Raw genomic sequence first — 20,894 nt, forward strand, 5'->3', positions numbered from 1 at the left:
CCTTGATATCCTTCATCGGTGTTTATGGACTGACCTCTTCAATTCAAACCGCAGGTTTTCAATGGGGTTCAAGTCCAGAGACCTAGATGGCCATTACAAAAGGTTTTCTGTTCAATTAACCATTTCTTTGTTGGTTTTGATGTGTGCTTGGTGTTATTGTCTTGCTGGAACATCCACTTTCAGACAAGTTTCAGCTTCCTTGTAGAAGCAACTAAGTTTTTGGCTAAAATGTCCTGGTACTGGGTAAAGTTCATGATGCCGTTGACCTTTACAAGGGCCTCAGGACCAGTGTACGCAAAATAGCCCCATAACATCAAAGAGCCACCACCATATTTTACAGTATGTAATGGGTTATTTTCCACATATGCAGAACTCAGAAAACTTTAGGCGTTTACATTTGCTGGATGACATGGAATTAGAGCTCTTTGATTTGAAGATGGCAGTCCATAAGCACAGTGTCACACCCTAGCCATAGAGACGAGAGGCTTTTATTCTCTATTTTGGTTAGGTCGGGATGTGACTAGGGTGGGCATTCTACTTTCTTTATTTCTATGTTTTCTATTTATTTGTGTTTGGCCGGGTGTGGTTGTCAATCAGAGGCAGCTGTTTATCGTTGTCTCTGATTGAGAATCATACTTAGGCAGCTTTTACCCACCTGTGCTTTCTGGGTAGTTGTTTTCTGTTTTGTGTCTGCACCAGACAGAACTTTCGTTTTGTTCCATTTTGTCTCAGTGTTCAGTTTAAATAAATGATCATGAACACGTACCACGCTGCGCTTTGGTCCACTCCTTCTTCATGCAACGATGAGCGATTCTGAATGGAGGAATGGAGGAATGGTCGAAGATCTCTCCCAATGTATTCTTCAATTTCATCATTTTTGAGGGGCTGATAACGTCACGGAAATGTTGCGCGCATCGATGTAGCCAGAAGGCATGAATAGATAGCAACAATGATAAGAAGCTGCCATATGGGAAATCGTAGGTGACTCGCTTCAGGTCATTGTATTTTGTTAGTGATACCATGTCTTGTTTTGACTGATGTCATGTCTAAGCTAATATGGCAAACATTTGCTAGCTAACCAACAACTGTAACGATGTGTTTGAGAGACAACAAGTGCTCATTGTGCAAATGTATTTGTTTTCGTTAAAAACGTAAAAATATAGTTGAATATAGATGAAATTGTCAAGGCTCAGGAGAAGACCCAGATGAAGACAGTTTCAAAGTAACAAAAGTTTATTACAAAAACAGCGGGGCAGGCAAACGACGGGTCAAAGGCAGGCAGAGGTCAGTAGTCCAGAACAGAGTCTGAAAGGTACAGAACGGCAGGCAGGGTCAGGGCAGGCGGAGGTCAGTAATTCAGGGTGGTATAACAAGGCACAGAATGACAGGCAGGCTCAGGGTCAAGGCAGGCAGAATGGTAAAAGACTGGGAAAGCTAGAAGACAGGAACTAGAGACAGACAGGAGCACGGGGAAGAAACGCTGGTAGGCTTGATGAAAAACTAAACGAACTGGCAATAGACAAACAGAGAACACAGGTATAAGTACACTGGGGATAATGGGGAAGATGGGTGACACCTGGAGGGGGGTGGAGACAAGCACAAAGACAGGTGAAACAGATCAGGGTGTGACAGAAATATAGTTTATATGTTGTCATGAGTCTAAGACAACCCCATCTGTTTTGCCCCAGAGATGCGCACGTGTTGCTTTTGACCAACCCGTCTATAGAAATGTATTGAAAACAGGGCTGCCAATCATTTTGACCCTTATCTTTTTTAGAAAAAAAAATGAATTACTTGTTAAACAAACTCTCTTTCTCTGAGCAATTGTATTAGTATAAAATAATATACATTCCCATTGTTTTGAGCATATATATAGCTCGGTATTTGTATTATTCATGATTTACAATCTTCTTTGCTCATCTTTATCAAGGGTGCCAAACATTTTGGACCTGACTGTATCTTTCTATGGTCTGAAGCACCCCCTGCTGTTTACATCATTAAAGCTATAGCAAGATTGGGAAAAACATGTCGACACATTCCTTGAGGAATGAACTGAATGTCCTGAATTACCTTGAGTCTCTAGAGACACACATGGGTCTGGAATAATTATTTTCTACACTGATCGAAATGCCAGGCATTAAATGTTTATTGCAGAGATTGCCAGAGGCAATTGCTTAATTTCCATAGCAACTGCCTTAGCTCGCAGTGAGTTTCTTCATCAAAGCGGTGTCATACTGTATTTATGGTTTCTGGCGTTGGTCCATGACTGTTGCTAGGGAAGTGAGATCACATTTAAGAGTTGTGGAGTAGTTTAGTTTACTCAGGCCAGTTTCAAGAGAAAGCATGTACTTTTTTTACATTTAATATTATTTTTTATTTTTTTACATTTAGCCATGCTGAATGACACAATTGTTCTACTCTCTGCACTGGTCAAGCTTGATTCTAATTTCTCAGCCCCTCTTTACTATGCTTTCTGTTTCTCATTGTCTGCCCTCTCCCTTTTCCTTCACTCCTCTCTTTCTTCCTCTACTCTCTCCTCTACCGTTTTCTCTCAGTGCCCATATCTGTAGGCCGGAGGCCCTGTGGCTTCCAGACTGACCCGGCCATTGACCCTGCCAGTCTTGCTGAGGGCCGTGTGGCCCCTGGTCTCCCCACCTTTTCTCCATCAAGACCCCTCTCAGCCTCCTTCACTGGGCCTTCCTCCTCTTCCACCTCTCCTCTCTCCTCTTCACCCTCTGCCCCATCTTCTTTTCCACCTCCCTCTTTCTCTGATATTCCACAGACAGGTACTGCATGCACAGAAATTGATGGGATAGTTTCAAGGCATTTGTCATTAATTTCAATTTACTGCATGGATGCAATTTGTCTTTGATTCTGTAAGTTATCTCTTTTGTCTGTAGTTGCTGTTCATCACCATCTTCTTTCCTTTCATCTTCTCTACCCCCCACATTCTTCTTTCCATCCTCCTCTCTTCTCTCAGCCACCTATGCTGCTGCTCGCACCAGTGCTTGGAGACCCCAGAGCGTCCCCTCCTTCTCATCCTCCTCCTTCTCTTCCACCACTATCGGCACCTCCCCTCCTACTTCCCAGCCTCTTCCTGTCCCCTGTCGGCCCAAAGCATACATCACCTCTCTGGCAGAGCCAGGCTCTGCCCTCACTAGGCCTACCAGCCTGCCCTCAGCTCCTGAGACAGGTACGACACAGGCACAAGGCAAAAGCATATGGAGTAATTTCAGTGCCAACAGAAATTATATTTAAATTCCAACATTTTGAATTTGTATTAGGATATTGAATTGAAATGTAATATTTTTGAATTTGTAATGCACAAATGTAATCATTTAATTCATAAATTGGACTTGTATTTAATGTTTTGAAACTGAATTGAATGAATATTTAATTCAGTAAAATAATTCAATTACAATTTAATTGAATATTCCAATTCAATATTTATATATTCAGTTTCAATATGGAAGATATTTCATTCATTGTCTGTGTATCAAGTATAAAAACGATATATTCAAGTTTCATATATTTCACTTCTCCAGTTTTCAAATTCAGTTCAGATTCAAAACCAGAGACAACATCCTGGTACTTTGCCAGCCAGGAAATGTGGAGGAGCACAGAGAATCAAACGCTCTCTCTGGTAACCAGAAGTTTTTGGCAGTTTCTGAATTTGTTTTCTTCCTATGAATTTGGCTCTAGCTATAAGCTATTAGGATCCCATTCCTGAAAGCTTAGACTCGCTGGAACATTTATTTTAATTATTTTATTTTATTGAACCTTTATTTAACATGGACCTACCTTCTGTTCCCATCTATGATGATCACAGGCCATGCAGGACACGTCAGAAAGGATTGTCACAAAAACAGCAATTTGGTTGAATAGTTGAATAGCCCTGTCATAGCCCTTCTAAGGATACCCTTTTCACTCCCTATACAATCTTGCTTTTGTGACTGACTGGGTTCGAACCAGGGGCTAACACAGTCTTATGAGATGCAGGGGACCTGGTTTTAAACCAGTCAGTCACAAGAGCAAGATTAAATAGGGAGTGGAAAGGCTATCCTTAGAAGGGCTATGTCAGGGCTATTCAACTATATTCTTAAGGGGGCCAAATTGTGTCTTTAAAGCATAAAAAAGCTCTTTACCTGACTCGCTTTTCAAAGATGGCTAGAATTGCACACATTTTGTGCTTTTGTAGGAAGCAACCACTCTCCCATTGTTGACTAGAAATTTGCTATATAGTGGCTTGCGAAAGTATTCACCCCCCTTGGCATTTGACCTATTTGGTGCCTTACAACCTGGAATAAACATTTATTTTTGGGGGGTTTCCATCATTCCTTCAATTCTGACCACTTTCCCAGCCCCTGCCCCAGCCCCTGCCGATGAAAAACATCCCCACTGCATGATGCTGCCACCACCATGCTTCACTGTGGGGATGGAGTTCTCGGGGTGATAAGAGGTGTTGGGTTTGCGCCAGACATAGCATTTTCCTTGATGGCCAAAAAGCTACATTTTAGTCTCCTTCAATGTTATCTTTGGTCTCTTTGTTGCCGCACTGATTAATGCCCTCCTTGCCTGGTCTGTGAGTTTTTGTGGGAGGCCCTCTCTTGGCAGGTTTATTGTGGTGCCATATTCTTTCCATTTTTTAATAATGAATTTAATGGTACTCGGTGGGATGTTCAAAGTTTCAGATATATTTTTACAACCCAACCCTGATCTGTACTTCTCCACAACTTTGTCCCTGACCTGTTTGTAGAGCTCCTTGGTCTTCATGGTGCTGCTTGCTTGGTGGTGCCCCATGCTTAGTGGTGTTGCAGACTCTGGGGCCTTTCAGAACAGCTGTATACATACACTGAGGTCATGTGACAGATCATGTGACACTTAAATAAAGTCCATCTGTGTGCAATCTAACTAATTATGTGACTTCTGAAGGTAATTGGTTGCACTAGATCTTATTTAGGGGCTTCATAGCAAAGGGGGTGAATACATATGCATGCACCACTTTTCAATTTTTTTATTGAGAATTTTTTGAAATAAGTATTTTTGTTTCATTTCACTTCACCAATTTGAACTATTTGTTTATGTCCATTACATGAAATCCAAATAATAATCCATTTAAATGACAGGTTGTTATTCAACAAAATAGGAAAAACATCAAGGGGGATGCATACTTTTGCAAGGCACTGTAACTGGGCTAACAACTCACTAACTAGCAAAGAATATAAACAAAATGTGAACTGCAGCTCTCGCTTTGATCTCAAAACAAGCACATCCACTCGCGACCGCTCATGCTGTAAACACAGTCCAGTTCAAAGTGAATCGCCTACTGCAGCTATGATTGGTTTATGGTGCAGCGGTCTGTGTAGAGTACGTGCCTAAGTCGTGCCTGTCAATACAATAGAATCCTACTCCAATGTGTTCTGCCTACGATAAAATCTCTTGCAGTTAGTTTTGCATAGTTTTTTCTGTTTGTTTGTTACATTGACACTTTCAATGTAACAAACAAACAAAAAAACGATTTGATTCGATCATAATTCCCACAGTTGAGCGAAACGTTGATATTGTTAACTAAAGGGGAAACTAGAAAGTTGAGTGAAGTTCAATCTCGTCCTTTTCTGGGCAGGCTGATGTTTCTTCTGGGCTGCAGTCCAGTGCGCAACTTAGAGGGAACATTGCATGTAGCCTATATCATGTGCAGTAGGGTTTCCCACATCACTACGTATGTTACTCCTGTATATCAGACAACGTAGGGACTATTCTGTTGACTGTTTTCTCTCCCTCTGTTTATTCCAATCTGAATACCCTTTCTATTCCAATATCTTTTCTAACCACCCATATACCATCCCTCTATTTCTCCCTATTCTCCTTTCTCCTGTCCCTCTTTCTCTCAAACTTGTGCCTTATGTTAATCCCTTGTTTCCTCTCCCTCCCTCCATTCTACCCCTTCTCATCCCTCCCTCACAGTACCCTGGCAGAGTGAATGGAGACCGCCCAAATCCCAGGCCCCTCTGGCCCAGCCAGCCCTCTCCCCCAAATTTCTGCACCCCTCTCCCCCTGACCCAGTGGAGCCTGTGACCCTAGAGCAGACAAAGCGGACCATGGAGACACCATGTAATCCTGCTTTCTCTCAGCTTGATTCCTACATGTCATTCTCCCTTGATGTGTCCCATTCTTCCATGTTGCAGTCTCCACTCCCCTTACCTCCCCCTGTGCTAGCCCCATCTCCTGCATCCTCCTCTCTCCCCACCCCTGATTACGCATCTGACCCAATTGGAGCACCTTACCGCACTCTTGTGTCCTCATCCCCCCCCCTCGTAACCTCCTCTGGCTCTGATGTCCCTGTCCTCACCCCTGCTTCTGCGCCTGCCATCGTCTCTGATTCTTCCTCATCCACTCCCATTGATGTTAACCCTACTCCCATTACCTCTGATGACCCAGCCCTTGCCCCAACCGCCACCCCTGACCCTTCCCTATCCTCTACCCCTGATCTTTCCTCTGATCCCACTGTTCCCACCCCTGGGCTTCTTACTGCTTCTGACCACACCGCTGCCCAATGTTATGACCCTGCTCCTGGTCCCTCCCCTAATGCTATCGGCGCTTCTCCGTGTGCTGCAGATCCTGCTTCTGCCACTGTCTCCCAGTCAGGTACAGATCTCGGTGAGATTCAGCCCAAAGCATGGACATTGGAGAAATGCTTGCCTAACCAGTCTACACAATTGTACTTTGATCCAAACTGGTTGAAACGCTTATGAATCAAATTCTTTCCTCTTTCCTCCCTTCTCCCCCCTTGTCTTTCCTTCCTTGTCTTCCATGTGTCCTCTCTTTTCTCTCTCTTTCTCACTGTCAACCTCAGCTGCGCTCCAGACTGCAGAATGGATGCACCAGGTGGTTCCCACCATGGTCCACCCCAATTTGAAGAGGCTGGTCTCCCCTCCTCTGGAGCTCCCCCACTCACCCTTTCCTCTCACCCCCTATCCTGTTCCTTCTCCTGTGCTCTCTGCTGGCTCTCAGACTCAAGTCCCCACTGCCCCCCTCCCAGCACCAGTCACTACTCCCCAAGAGACAGGTATACAACCTGAGGCGACAATGTCCTCATGTTTAATAATGGGGACATTCATGATAGAATGCTATGATGATAACATGTCTTCCCTTGTCAATCTTCACACGAGAACACTTGGCACCTAGCGAGTTGTTTTGGTTGTAAACAGTCTCTTGCTAATTGTTGTTGATTGTACGAATTTTAGGTTAGCAATTAAATGTGTTTCCTTCATTCGTTGTTGGTTATTGATCACGTCACGGCTGCCAAGCTAACTCTCCCGTTAAGATAATCAGGTCTAACCTTGTCCTATCTTTTCCCTTCTAGAGATTCAGAGGCAGTTGAGCACTCTGACAGAGGAGGAATACACCACTGCCACAAGTCCCAGTGAGTAGGACCTTAAGCAACCACAATGCCTTTTTAGGAACATCCCTAAATCTATACACAGGGCCAAATCCTAACTTGAGATCTGTGTACTTAACTTAAAATTATAGGGCTCAGATCTTCAAGTCAGGATTTGTCCCCACAGCCAAGACGGTGTGTACTGATGCCGTCAGATTAAGCTTCACGATGTACTCCTCTGTCATCCCTTCTAGCCCGCACTGCTGGAATGATCAGTATTGCCAATCAGAGGCCAGACCCGTCAACATCCTCACTTGACCCATTGGCTAAGCCCTTTGAGACAAGAGCTTATGCGAGAAGTTGGGGGGCGGACTCAATGTTTGGAATGGAGTTTGTCCAGGGAACGGCAGGGTGAGTGAATTCAAAGGTTACACTGCTACAGAGGGTGGTGCTCATTATTTATGCTTGGAATGGCTGGTTTGGTTTTAACCTGACCATCTTCATTCAATGTCGATGGTGAGCATGGTCTGTTTTTTTGTTGTTATTTTTTTTGCATGATGGAGTTTTGTCAGACAAAGATGTAAGATGACACAGTAAAGGCCACTTTGAAAGACAACAGTATGGTAAATTGAACGTATTGATAACTGTGACGAGTGAATTTCACATTCCTACTAACTTGAAAAGGCCTAAAACTATTTAGTGGTAGGTCAGGAATACAGTAACCATCCGACTTCAAGGAAATGTCTTGTGTAACAATTATTCTTGTCAATGCTGTGGTTTTCCTAGTTTTGCTGTAGTCTGTGTACTCTTCTTATTAGTTATAATGGTGACATAGATACAGTGTCTTGGATAACTGTCTGAGTGAGTTGTGTTTGAGTCTAAGGCAGCTGTCATGTTATTGCACAAAAATCTTGTGCTGTCTGCGATCAACATTGCATCAACACCACTGCACTGAGGCTAGGTAACACGGTCAACATCGATAAATCCATGATAATCGAACATTTCAATAAGCATTTCTCTATGCCTGGCCATGCTTTCCTCCTGGCTACCCCAACCCAGCCAACAGCTCCGCACCCCCCGCAGCTACTTGCCCGAGCCTCCCCAGCTTCTCCTTCACCCAAATCCAGATAGCAGAGGTTCTGAAAGAGCTGCAAAACCTGGACCCATACAAATCAGCTGGGCTAGACAATCTGGACCCTCTCTTTCTAAAATTATCCGCCACCATTGTTGCAACCCCTATTACCAGTCTGTTCAACCTCTCTTTCGTATCGCCTGAGATCCTTAAAGATTGGAAAGCTGCCGCGGTCATCCCCCTCTTCAAAGGGGGTGACACTCTAGACCCAAACTGTTATAGACCTATATCTATCCTCCCCTGCCTTTCTAAAGTCTTTGAAAGCCAAGTTAATAAACAGATCACTGACCATTTCAAATCCCACCGTACCTTCTCCTCTGTGCAATCCGGTTTCCGAGCTGTTCATGGGTGCACCTCAGCCACGCGCAAGGTACTAAACAATATCATAACCTCCATCGATAAAAGACAGTACTGTGCAACCGTCTTCATCGACCTGGCCAAGGCCTTCGATTGTCAATCACCGTATTCTTATCGGCAGACTCAATAGCCTTGGTTTCTCAAATGACTACCTCGCCTGGTTCACCAACTACTTTGCAGACAGAGTTCAGTGTGTCAAATCGGAGGGCCTGTTGTCCAGACCTCTGGCAGTCTCTATGGGGGTATCACAGGGTTCAATTCTCGGGCCAACTCTTTTCTCTCTATATATCAACAATGTCGCTCCTGCTGCGGGTGATTCCCTTATCCACCTCTACGCAGACGACACCATTCTCTATACATCTGGCCCTTCTTTGGGCATTGTGTTAACTAACCTCCAAACAAGCTTCAATGCCATACAACACTCCTTCCGTGGCCTCCAACTGCTCTTAAACGTTCGCTGCCCGCACCCGCCCGCCTGACTAGCATCACTACTCTGGATGCTTCTGACCTAGAATATGTGGACAACTACAAATACCTAGGTGTCTGGATAGACTGTAAACTCTCCTTCCAGACTCATATCAAACATCTCCAATCCAAAATCAAATTTAGAATCGGCTTTCTATTTCGCAACAAAGCCTCCTTCACTCACACCGCCAAACTTACCCTAGTAAAACTGACTATCCTACCGATCCTCGACTTCGGCGATGTCATCTACAAAATAGCTTCCAATACTCTACTCAGCAAACAGGATGCAGTCTATCACAGTGCCATCCGTTTTGTTACCGAACTCCCTTATACCACCCACCACTGCGACCTGAACGAATTCCAAAAATCGCCGAAACTGGAGACATTTCCCTCACTAACTTTAAACATCAGCTATCTGAGCAGCTAACCGATCGCTGCAGCTGTACATAGTCCATCTGTAAATAGTCCACCCAATCTACCTACCTCATCCCCATATTGTTTTTTATTTACTTTCTGCTCTTTTGCACACCAGTATCACTGCTTGCACATCATCATCTGCTCATCTATCACTCCAGTGTTAATCTGCTAAATTGTAATTACTTTGCTACTATGGCCTATTTAATGCCTTACCTCCTCAAGCCATTTGCACACACTGTATATAGACTTTCTTTTTTTTCTATTGTGTTATTGACTGTACGCTTGTTTATTCCGTGTGTACATTTACATTTACATTTAAGTCATTTAGCAGACGCTCTTATCCAGAGCGACTTACAAATTGGTGCATTCACCTTATGACATCCAGTGTAACTCTGTGTTGTTGTTTGTGTCGCACTGCTTTGCTTTATCTTGGCCATGTCGCAGTTGTAAATGAGAACATGTTCTCAACTAGCCTACCTGGTTAAATATAAGCGAAATAAAAAAATAAAATTGCTATTTTATTTGTCCTAAATTGTTGGCATGGCAGAGTTCCTAAAAGTTGTAATTATAACCATTTGTTTGCTTTGGCACTGCAAAGCTAGAACTACATATTTTGTCACTCAGGATGCATGGCCACTGTAGCAATGTATCCATCTGAAATATTGAGATTCATTGGAAACTACCTGGTTGTCAATAGTGAAACCAAAACGATTGTATCAGTTTCTGGTAGGCAGATTTATAGTGTATCAAGTTTCCTCAAGCTGCAATGCTGTTGCAATAGGCCGTCATTGTAAATAAGAATTTGTTCTTAAAAACTTACTTGCCTAGTTAAATAAGCGTAAAATGTAAACATTTTAAATACATAGAGAGATCTCTGCTCGTCTTGGCCCAGTGATTGTCGTACATGATTTACTTTTTTTGACTGAGCGCTTGCTGGTTGTCTACTTTGTGTGCAATTTAGTAGTATGCTAACTCTAGAAGTATGCCAAAGAATTAAAGTAAAATCCTTGGCAAAGATTGTGCTTGTGCCCCTTACAGTAGCACCTCTGACCGTGCTTGATATGGGGAACCTTGCCTGCTTTTCACTGCGTTGTTGCTATGGAGATGCAATCTCCCCCCCCTTCCTTGACCTCTGAACTCTGACCTTGATTTGTTTGTCCCTCAGACCTGAGAGCATGACCCCTCTCCTGCCCTTTAGCCCCCGAGCACCTTCTGATCCGGGGCTCCAATATTTTGAGATGCCAAAACCGATGGCAAAAAGTCAGGCAGAGGAGAGGTCAATCAGGGCACTCCCAGTTCCAACACCCCAGCAACCTCTCCCTTTTGCACCCATGCAAAGGCCTGGCTTACCTGAGCCCACAGTCACATCCATGAAGTCACTTGACAGAACGAGGAGTCACTTGAACAAGATGTCCATGCAGATAGGGACACCGTTAGCCAAACCAGAGCCTGAACGGATTGTGACAGTAACCAGTGGGCAGCAGAGGATGATGGCCCCGCCCTCCCACCTCGCTGAGTTGCAGACCACACGGCCGTACAGAGTGTCGCAGAGGGGTCTGCCAAAGGAGAAAGACCCAAAGAAAGAGCAGGGGCAGACACTGGTCCCTAAGAAAGATGCTCCTAAATATTCTCCCAAAACAACAAGAGGTTCAAGATGTTCAAAAGAACAAGGGGTACCCATGGATTGGGGGTAAGTGAGGCATGGTGCACAATCACTACATACCCCTGTTCCTCAATGTGTCAGTCATTCAACTAGTTCTAAAATATGTTAGCATGTCCTGAAGACATGTAGTACTTATGTACGTTATAGGTTTGCATTTCAATAAATATTAAGGGCTGGTCCCACTAGTTATTTAAACACAAGAACATGTTTTGTAGTTCCCAGTTGGCACCTTTCCTCTGACATATATCCTTGGTGTCCCCTGTCCCTTTAGAACTAAAAGTATGGCTGCCTCGCTGCCATCTTGTCCAAAAGTGTCCAGTTACCCTGGTTTCCCATCCACATTGATTAGGAACAGATATAAGGCCCGACCCGAAGAATGGCCCATTGATAAGAGTCCATTATGGGAGAAGCCCCTGAAAGGAACACCAATTATCACCCCTGCCCCTGAAACATCGGATGAGGACCAGAAAGTATTGGAAAGTATGGCTTCCATGTTGCCAAGTTGTCCAAGGGTAGCCAGTGTTCCTGGGTTCCCCTCAGCACCTCCACCCAAAACAGAAAGACCGGCATCACCACCCAAAACAGAAAGACCAGCATCACCACCCAAAACAGAAAGACCAGCATCACCACCCAAAACAGAAAGACCAGCATCACCACCCAAAACAGAAAGACCAGCATCACCACCCAAAACAGAAAGACCAGCATCACCACCCAAAACAGAAAGACCGGCATTACCACCCAAAACGGGAAGACCAGCACCACCACCCAAAACACAAACGGAACCAAGTTTGGTGAATCTAGTGCCAACTTGCACAAGTGTATCCAGTGCACCTGGTTTGGCCTCCAGGAAACCAAAAGAGACTGAAGAGACTGAAGGGGCTGAGGCTGTAGGTTGGAGGGTGGATAAAAAGCTGAAATGGGAGAGACCACATGATGAGAAGACGGTTATTGAGCTTTCGTCGTCAATTGCTTTAGACCAAGTGTATGGAGACAAAGAAATGTTGAAACGTATGGTAGTGCTTGTCCCATTTTGTCCAAGTCAGAGTAATATTCCTGGTTTTCAATCTGTTCCAAGGCCCAAAGCTCAGGTTGTGCCAAGCATGGTTAACATAATGCCAACTTGCCCAAGGGTATCTAGAGTTCCTGGACTGCCAACCATAGACCCGGCAAAGACAGTAGACTGGCCAGTAGATACAAAGGCTCTGTTTAATAAGTTACCTAAAGAAGTAGAATTATTGATGGTCCGTTTAGAGGACGTTGGCACAGTTTATAATGATTGTGAAAAGGTCAAGAAAATGGTGGATCTTAAACCATCCTGCCCCAAAACAGCCAGTATTCCTGGCTTCCCATCTGAAACAATGCAAGAGCCTACTAAATTGTCCAATGTTGGGACAAGAAAGTTTTCTGAATCTGAACTGAACATGGTTAACCTTCTGCCTACATGCCCTTTAATGGCCAGAGTTTCTGGTTTACCCTCTAAACTGCCAATTAAGTCAGATAATGTTGACTGGCATGCTAACAGTAGGCCTATTTTGGAGAGACCATTGAAGAACAGAGCACTTTCTGTAGCGCAGGAAATGCGACAAAAGGACAAAGAACTTACCAAAAATATAGTAGATATGTTACCATCTTGCCCGAATAAGGCCAGGATTCCAGGTTTACCCTCTGCATCTAGGCAGAAGCTAGTAGACACACCAAGTATGACCAGTCTTCTGTCTACATGCCCTAGACTTTCTACGGTTTCTGGTTTACCCTCCAAACAGCCAATCAGTTCTAGAGATGCTGATTGGCTTGTGGACAGAAAGCCACTGTGGGAAAAGCCATTGAGGAAAATGGATGTGATGATTCAACCAATTTCTTCCGCTCTTACCATTGCATATAAAGACAAAATGATGTTGAAATATATGGTAGCCATGTTACCATCGTGCCCAAGGAAGGCCAGTATTCCTGGCTTTCCTTCAAAACTGAAGCAGAGGCTAGGATCCCCAAGAATGATCATGAAGTATGATCTTCTTCCGACTTGCCCTAAACTTTCCAAAGTTTCTGGTTTACCCTCTAGACATCCAACTGAGTCAGAACCTGACTACTGGCATGCTATCAGACGGCCAATAATAGAAAAGCCATTGAGGAAAACAGTTGAGCTGATCCCTTCACTTTCTGTAGCACATGCAACGTCATATGAGCACAATGAACTTGTGGTTCCTCTCTTACCATCTTGCCTGGAAAAGGCTGGTGTAGAATCTATGCCAAGTCAAGAGTCAAATATCCTCAGTCTTCATCCTACTTGCCATAAACTTCCCAGAGTACCTGGTTTACCCTCTAGACTTCCAAACAATTCAGATGATATTGACTGGAAAGTGGACTGCAGTCCACTGTGGGAGAAGCCATTGAAGAAAAGAGAAGGACCTTTTTTACAAGATCAGGAAATGGCATTCAAAGACACTGAAATTCTGAAAGACATGGTAGCCATGTTGACAACTTGCCCAAGGAAGGCTAGTATTCCTGGCTTCCCATCTGCACCAAGGCAAGAGCCAAGTATGGTTAACATAATGCTTACTTGTTCAAGGGTATCTAAAGTTCCTGGATTGGCAACTATAGAACAGACACAAATAGTAGAATTACCAGTTGACAAAAAGTCACTGTCACCCAGAGAATGGCATGATGAATCAATGTTCCATTTGGAGAATGATGGCAGAGTCGATCATAATAGTGAAGTGGTCACAAACATGGCAGCTCTGAAACCATCCTGCCCAAACGCAGCCAGTATTCCTGGCATCGCCTCAGCATTAAGGCATGAACCAAGCATGGTTAACCTTCTGCCTACTTGCCCTAGATTGGCCAGAATTTCTGGTTTACCCTCCAAACACCCAACAATGTCTAGACATGAAAATTGGATTGTGGACAGAATGCCAATCTGGGAGAAGACATTGAGGGAATTGGATGTAACGATTCAACAAATTTATCCAGCTCATGAAACATATATGGTAAAACATATGGTAGCTATGGTACCATCTTGCCCCAGGAAGGCCAGTATTCCTGGCTTCCCTTCTGCACCAACGCAGGAGCCGAATATGGTTAACCTTCTGCCTACTTGCCCAAGACTGGCTAGAATTTCTGGTTTACCCTCCAAACAGCCAAATAAGTCTGCAAATGTTGAGTGGCATGCTAACAGCAGGCCACTCTTGGAGAGACCATTGAGGAAGAGAACAGCATGTCTAATGCAGGAAATGCCACACAAGGACAATGAGCTAATGAAAAATATGGTGGCCATGTTACCATCTTGCCCAAGGAAGGCTAGTGTTCCTGGCTTTCCATCTGCACCAAGGCAAGAGCCAAGTATGGTTAACATAATGCCAAATTGTCCAAGGGTATCTAGCGTTCCTGGATTGGTAGCTATCGAACAGACACAAACAGTAGAGTGGCCAGTTGATAAAGAGTTACTGTTGCCATCTAGAGAAAGGCCAGAAGAATCAATGTTCCATTTGGACGATATTGACACAGTCTATCATGATACGGAAATTGTGAAAAATATGGTAGCTTTGTCACCATCCTGCCCCTGGAAGGCCAGTATACCTGGCTTCCCCTCTGCACCACAGTCGAAGCTAGAAGACACACCAAGTATGATCAGTCTTCTGACTACTTGCCCTAAACTTTCTAAGGTTTCTGGTTTACCCTCTATAGAGCGAATCAGGTCTAGAGATGAATATTGGCTTGTGGACAGAGTGCCACTATGGGAGAAGCCGTTGAGGGAAAGGGGTGTGCCAATTCTAGACATTTCTCCAGCTCATGATAAAGATCTGAAACATATGGTAGCTATGGTACCATCTTGCCCCAGGAGAACCAATGTACCTGGCTTCCCTTCTGCACCAAGGCAGAGATCAGTAGAAACCCCAAGTATGGTGAATCTTGTGCCTACTTGCCCAAAGGTATCGACTGTTTCTGGATTGCCAGCTTTGGATCTGAATCAGGCACCAGATTGGTCAGTAGATAAAGATTATTTGAACATTTCACCAAGAAAAAGGTCAGGATTATTCAATAATTTTGGCACAGTCTATAATGATAGTGAAATGACCAGCACCATGCTTGTTCTTACACCATCCTGCCCAAGAGCAGCCAGTATTCCTGGCTTCCCCTCTGCACCAAGGCAAGAGCCAATTATGATGAACCTTCTGCCTACTTGTCCTAGATTTTCCAGAGTTTTTGGTTTACCTTCTAGACATCTGCATAAGTCTGAAAATGTTGTCTGGCATGCTAACTGGATAACACTTTTGGAGAGGCCATTTAAGAAAAGAACAGTTTCTTTGGTACAGGCAATGCCACATGACAACAAAGACGTTACAAATAACATGGTAGATATGTTACCATCTTGCCCGAAGAAGGCCAGGATTCCTGGTTTTCCCTCTGCACCACATCCCAAAGCGGAGGTAGATCTTAGTATGTTGAGTCTTGTTTCTGCTTGCCCAAAAGTTTCCAGTCTCCCGGGTTTCGCATCCATTGAAGGGCCTACAACATTAAAGTGGCTTGTTGACCCCAAGCCTATGTTTGAACACTTGCAAAAGAAGGAAGAGGAAGAAGACATTTTTCCAAAAGACCGACCAAATGAAGACACTGAAAAAATGAAAGCAATGGTTGCTTTGGTGCCATGTTGCCCAGTAGCATCCATGATTCCTGGTTTCCCTTCTGCACCACGCAAAAAGACTGAGGAGACACCAAGTATGATGCATATTGTTCCCTCCTGCCCTAAAACTTCTAGTCTCCCAGGTTTTCCATCCATTGAGGGGAATAGGGAAACAGGGTGGGTAGTTGATGAGAGGCCATTTTACAAGAGACCACCAAAGGAGAGGAAAGTCATTTTTGACAGCTCAAAAGCAGACAAAGAGGAAATGAAAATCAACATTCCTTTGAGGCAATCATGCCCTCATGCTGCTCGGATCCCTGGCTTCCCATCTGCACCACAACCCAATAGGTTGAGTCTTGTTCCCATGTTCCCTAACGTTTCCAGCCTACCGGGTCTCGCATCCACTGAGGGGGTTACAACGTTAGAGTGGTTTGTTGACCCCAAGCCTATGTTTGACCACTTGCAGAAGAAGGAAGACGTTTTTCCAAAAGACGGATCACAGCAAGACATTGACAAAATGAAAGCAATATTTGCTTTGATGCCATCTTGTCCTGAAGCATCTGTGAATCCAGGCTTTCCCTCTGTACCTGCGAAGAAGTTTGCAGACACACCAAGCATGATCAGTCTTCTGCAGACTTGCCCTAAAGTTTCTAAAGTTTCTGGCTTACCTTCGAGACTTCCTATCAATTCAGATAAAGATGGCTGGTGTGCAGACAAGAGGCCACTGTGGGAGAGGCCATTAAATAATAGAGGCACACTATCCTTTTGTCCAGTGCAAACATTATCATTCAAAGAGAGAGCGATGATTACAATTATGGTGTCTATGTTACCACCTTGCCCAATAAAAGCCACCATTCCAGGCTTTCCCTCATCGTCACGGCACAAGTCGGATAGGGCTCATGTTAAGGTGATCCCAAGCATGGTATGTCTATGGCCTACCTGCCCGAAATATTCAAGGGCTTCAGGTTTCCCCTCAAGACGTCCATCCAAGGCAGGACATGATGGCTGGCATGTTGACAGGGAGACATTTTGGGTTAAATCTTTGAGGAAAGGAGAGGGGCTTAATCTCCAGATTTCTCCAGTTGACGATATGTCATTCAGAGACAGAGAAATAATGACAAGTATGGTACCATCATGCCCAGCCAAAGCCACCCTTCCTGGCTTCCCATCGGCTCCACAAGCCAAAGCCTCTCACGTTGAAGTAGAAAAAGAGCCATGCATGACTTCCCTTTTCCCATCTTGTCCGGAAGTGTCTCGTATCATTGGTTTTCCTTCAAGACAATTGATCATGTTGGATGATGGTTATGTAGAGGGCTGGCCGATGGTCAAGAGTGTAGTCTGGGAGAAATCACCAACGAGGGTTGCTAATACTCTGGAATGCTCTCCATTTGAGGGAGACTGTTGTTACAGAGACAAAGTCATGATAAAGGCAATGTTATCTCTTATACCATCATGTCCATGTTTTGCTTTGAATCCAGGTTTCCCATCTCTTCAGATTTGTCCATCTGAGAAAATGTCATTTAGAGACAGAGAAATATTGACAAGTATTGTGCTGTCATGCCCAGCAGAAGCCACCCTTACTAACTTCCCATCGGGTCCACGAGCAAAAGATGCTCATGTTGAAGCCGAGAAAAAGCCATGCATGACTAATCTTTCCCCATCTTGCCCGGAAGTTTCTAGTATAATTGGTTTCCCTTCAAGACAGTCAGTCATGTCTGATCACGCTTATGTAGAGGGCTGGCCGACAGTCAAGAGTGTACTCTGGGAGACACCACCAACGAGGGTTGCTAATACTCTGGAGACTCTGGAATGCTCTCCATTTGAGGGAGACTGTTGTTACAGAGACACACGCATGACGAGGCTCTCTGTGACTGTACTTTCATCACCAGTTATGAGTAGATTAAAAGATGACAAAGAGTTTGACAGACATATGATGGCCCTGGAGCCAACATGTCCAGAAGAAGCCAAAATACCTGGTTTTCCCTCTGCCCCAAGACCCAAGACAAAGCAATACATCACTGCTACAGTTAAATCATCATGCTCCAATGTTGCCAAAGTCTCTGGCTTTCCCTCTTTACAACCAGAGAAAGTAGATAAGGTTTTAGTAGAGAACTGGGCTGTGGAAGATGGACCATTATGGCAGCAAACACAGAAAGAGATTCCAGCTATTGGAGTCAGTAGATCAGATGATGCCAAAGGAATGGCAGCTATGTTACTATCTTGCCCAAAAGACGCTAGTATACATGGCTTTCCATCAGCACCATGGCCTATAGAAGAACAAGAGCCAAACATGCCCAGTCTTTTGTTAACTTGCCCAATGGTTACACATGTCCAAGGGATTCCATCCACAAAGACGCAAAATCAAGAGGATCCTCCAATTCATCAGTGTCCTGTGGAGGAGAAGCCATTTTTGGAAAAGTCACTGAAAGAGAAAACAGTGCAGTCTCTGGCTCTCACTCATGATGAATTAGAGAAGGGAATTGTGTCTATGTTGCCATCTTGCCCAAGTGAGGCCATTGACCCTGGCTTTCCATCGACACGTTGTCGAACGCCTCTCGACAGTGATTCGTCTATAAATCAACAGTCAAGTCGAGGTGAAAGGATGGAATGGGCAGAGGAGATATATGACTGCAAGGAGGGCCACACAGAGCTTAGCCACAAACCCAAACTAATCAAATCAGTGGTGAATGAGAACAAACAAGAATTTAAACATGGCTCAGTTTTGGAGAGGCTCAAGGAAGAGGGTGTCATTCAGACCAGATATGAGGCGCAAGAAGTGGGCATTCTAGAAAGAGGGTGAGTGAGTGGGAGTAGGAGAGCAGACTATTCTAAATCTGCGTTATGGCACTTTTGTGAGACTTTAAAGCACATTTCTCTGCCTGTCAGTTGCCTGTCAGATAGAGTATGAAACACTTGCATTTCAACTCTGTTTTCAGACACTTGCACTGCCGAATGTGGCACTCCATTCCTACAGACATGCCATTGTTCTTGACTGTCAGAGAGAGGTGGGTTGTGTTGGTTTGCTGCAGGAGTGCAGCTGTTCTCGTTTGGCTGCTTACAATAATGCTTGTGCACCATCTCCTCCACATCTGACTGACACTACTGTGTTTTTGCACTATTCTTGCAAGGTGCATGCCCTGTGCTTTTCACTGTGTAATTCTTCCCATTTATTTGGTCTCTCACTTCCTGTCACTCTCTTTCAGCCCTTCGTGTCAGTCTCCCGCTCAAGGGGGACAGCCATTACCGTATGGGATGGGAGCAGCTGTTGACAATGAGCCAAAAGACATTTCACACAGCCAGATGGCGTGTGAGGTTGTGGCACTAGTAGAGTATCAAGTTGTAGAAGACTTGGACATGATATGTGAGGAAGAAGCAGTAGATGAAGTCTCAGAGTCAGTCTCCGGAATAGAGCATTCTGGGAAGGAAGAGGTTACTGTGGCTAGGCAGGTGAAAGTTTATGAGATGCGGTAAGTGTGAAAGGGCCACAGCGCTCAACCTCACTACCTGCCAGCATGGTGATGGTTTAGTTGTGTTGATCTGCATGGTGTTGCATTCCTATGGCTGTTTTTGGAGTTTGGATTTAACATAACTTAAACAGAGCAGGAATGGTATGAAATCGTATATTGTAAGATTTGTGCTTCTAGACTTAATTGAATTTGCCAATATTTTGCAATATCAGTTACAATTTTGATGAATATATATACTGAACAATAATATAAAAGCAACATGTAAAGTGTTGGTCCCATGTTTCATGAGCTGAAATAAAGATCCCAGAAATGCACAAAAAACGCACAAAAAAATGTTTCTAAAATGTTGTGCACACATTTGTTTACATCCATTAGTGTGCATTTATCCTTTGCCAAGATAATCGATCCACCTGACAGGTGTGGCATATCAAGAAGCTGATTAAGCAGCTTGACACAGCCTGACATATTACACAGGTGCAACTTGTGCTGGGGAAAATAAAAGTCCACTCTAAAATGTGCCGTTTTGTCACACAGCACAATGCCACAGATGTTTGAAGGTTTGAGGAAGTGTGAAATTGGCATGCTGACTGGAGGAATGTCCACAAGAGCTGTTGCCAGAGAATGTCATGTTAATTTCTCTACCATATGCTGTCTCCAACGTAATTTTGGAGAATTTGTCACTGCGTCCAACCGGCTTCAGAACCAAAGACCATGTGTAACCACGCTAGCCCAGGACCTCCACATCCGGCTTCTTCACCTGCGGGATCGTCTAAGACCAGCCACACGGACAGCTGATTGTAAGTCGCTCTGGATAAGAGCGTCTGCTAAATGACTTAAATGTAAATGTAATGAAACTGTGGGTTTGCACAAAAAAATCATTTCTGCACAAATTGTCATAAACGGTCTTGACCTGACTGCAATTTGGCATCGTAAATGACTTCAGTGGGCGAATGCTCACCTTCGATGGCCACTGGCACGCTGGAGAAGTGTTCCCTTCATGGATTAATCCCAGGTTCAACTGTCCCGGGCAGATGGCAGACAGCATGTATGGCGTCGTGTGGGCGACCGGTTTGCTGATGTCAGCGTTGAGAACAGAGTTGCCCCATGGTGGCGGTGGGGTTATGGTATGGGCAGGCATAAGCTACAGGCAACGAACACAATTGCATTTTATCTATGGCAATTTAAATGTACAGAGATACCGTGACGAGATCCTGAGGTCCATTGTTGCGCCATTCATCTGCCGCCATCACCTCATGTTTCAGCATTATAACGCAAGGCCATGTCGCAAGGATCTGTACACAATTCCTGGAAGCTGGAAATGTCCTAGTTCTTCCATGGCATGTATACTCACCAGACATGTCACCCATTGAGCATGTTTGGGATGCTGTGGATTGACG

At 44.3% G+C, this 20,894-nt stretch overlaps 1 protein-coding gene across 6 annotated transcripts in view; it reads left to right on the forward strand.

The window, feature by feature from the left end:
- The window catches only part of LOC115138185 (EH domain-binding protein 1-like protein 1), a 64,606-nt gene that overhangs the window by 22,586 nt on the left and 21,126 nt on the right, over positions 1-20,894 (forward strand). For 2 of the 6 annotated variants that reach the window (XM_065025537.1, XM_065025541.1), the window contains exons 9-12: positions 2,556-2,786; positions 2,981-3,193; positions 7,364-7,423; positions 7,633-7,789. In XM_065025537.1, the coding sequence (XP_064881609.1) occupies positions 2,556-2,786; positions 2,981-3,193; positions 7,364-7,423; positions 7,633-7,789 (661 nt within the window). Of the gene's footprint in view, positions 1-2,555; positions 2,787-2,980; positions 3,194-7,363; positions 7,424-7,632; positions 7,790-11,688; positions 18,827-18,966; positions 19,036-19,233; positions 19,498-20,894 lie in introns of those variants that run through there. The other 4 variants (XM_065025539.1, XM_065025540.1, XM_065025538.1 and 1 more) reach the window with 3 other exon arrangements.

This window comes from Oncorhynchus nerka, linkage group LG12 (genome assembly GCF_034236695.1).
Source record: "Oncorhynchus nerka isolate Pitt River linkage group LG12, Oner_Uvic_2.0, whole genome shotgun sequence".
Taxonomy (NCBI): domain Eukaryota; kingdom Metazoa; phylum Chordata; class Actinopteri; order Salmoniformes; family Salmonidae; genus Oncorhynchus; species Oncorhynchus nerka.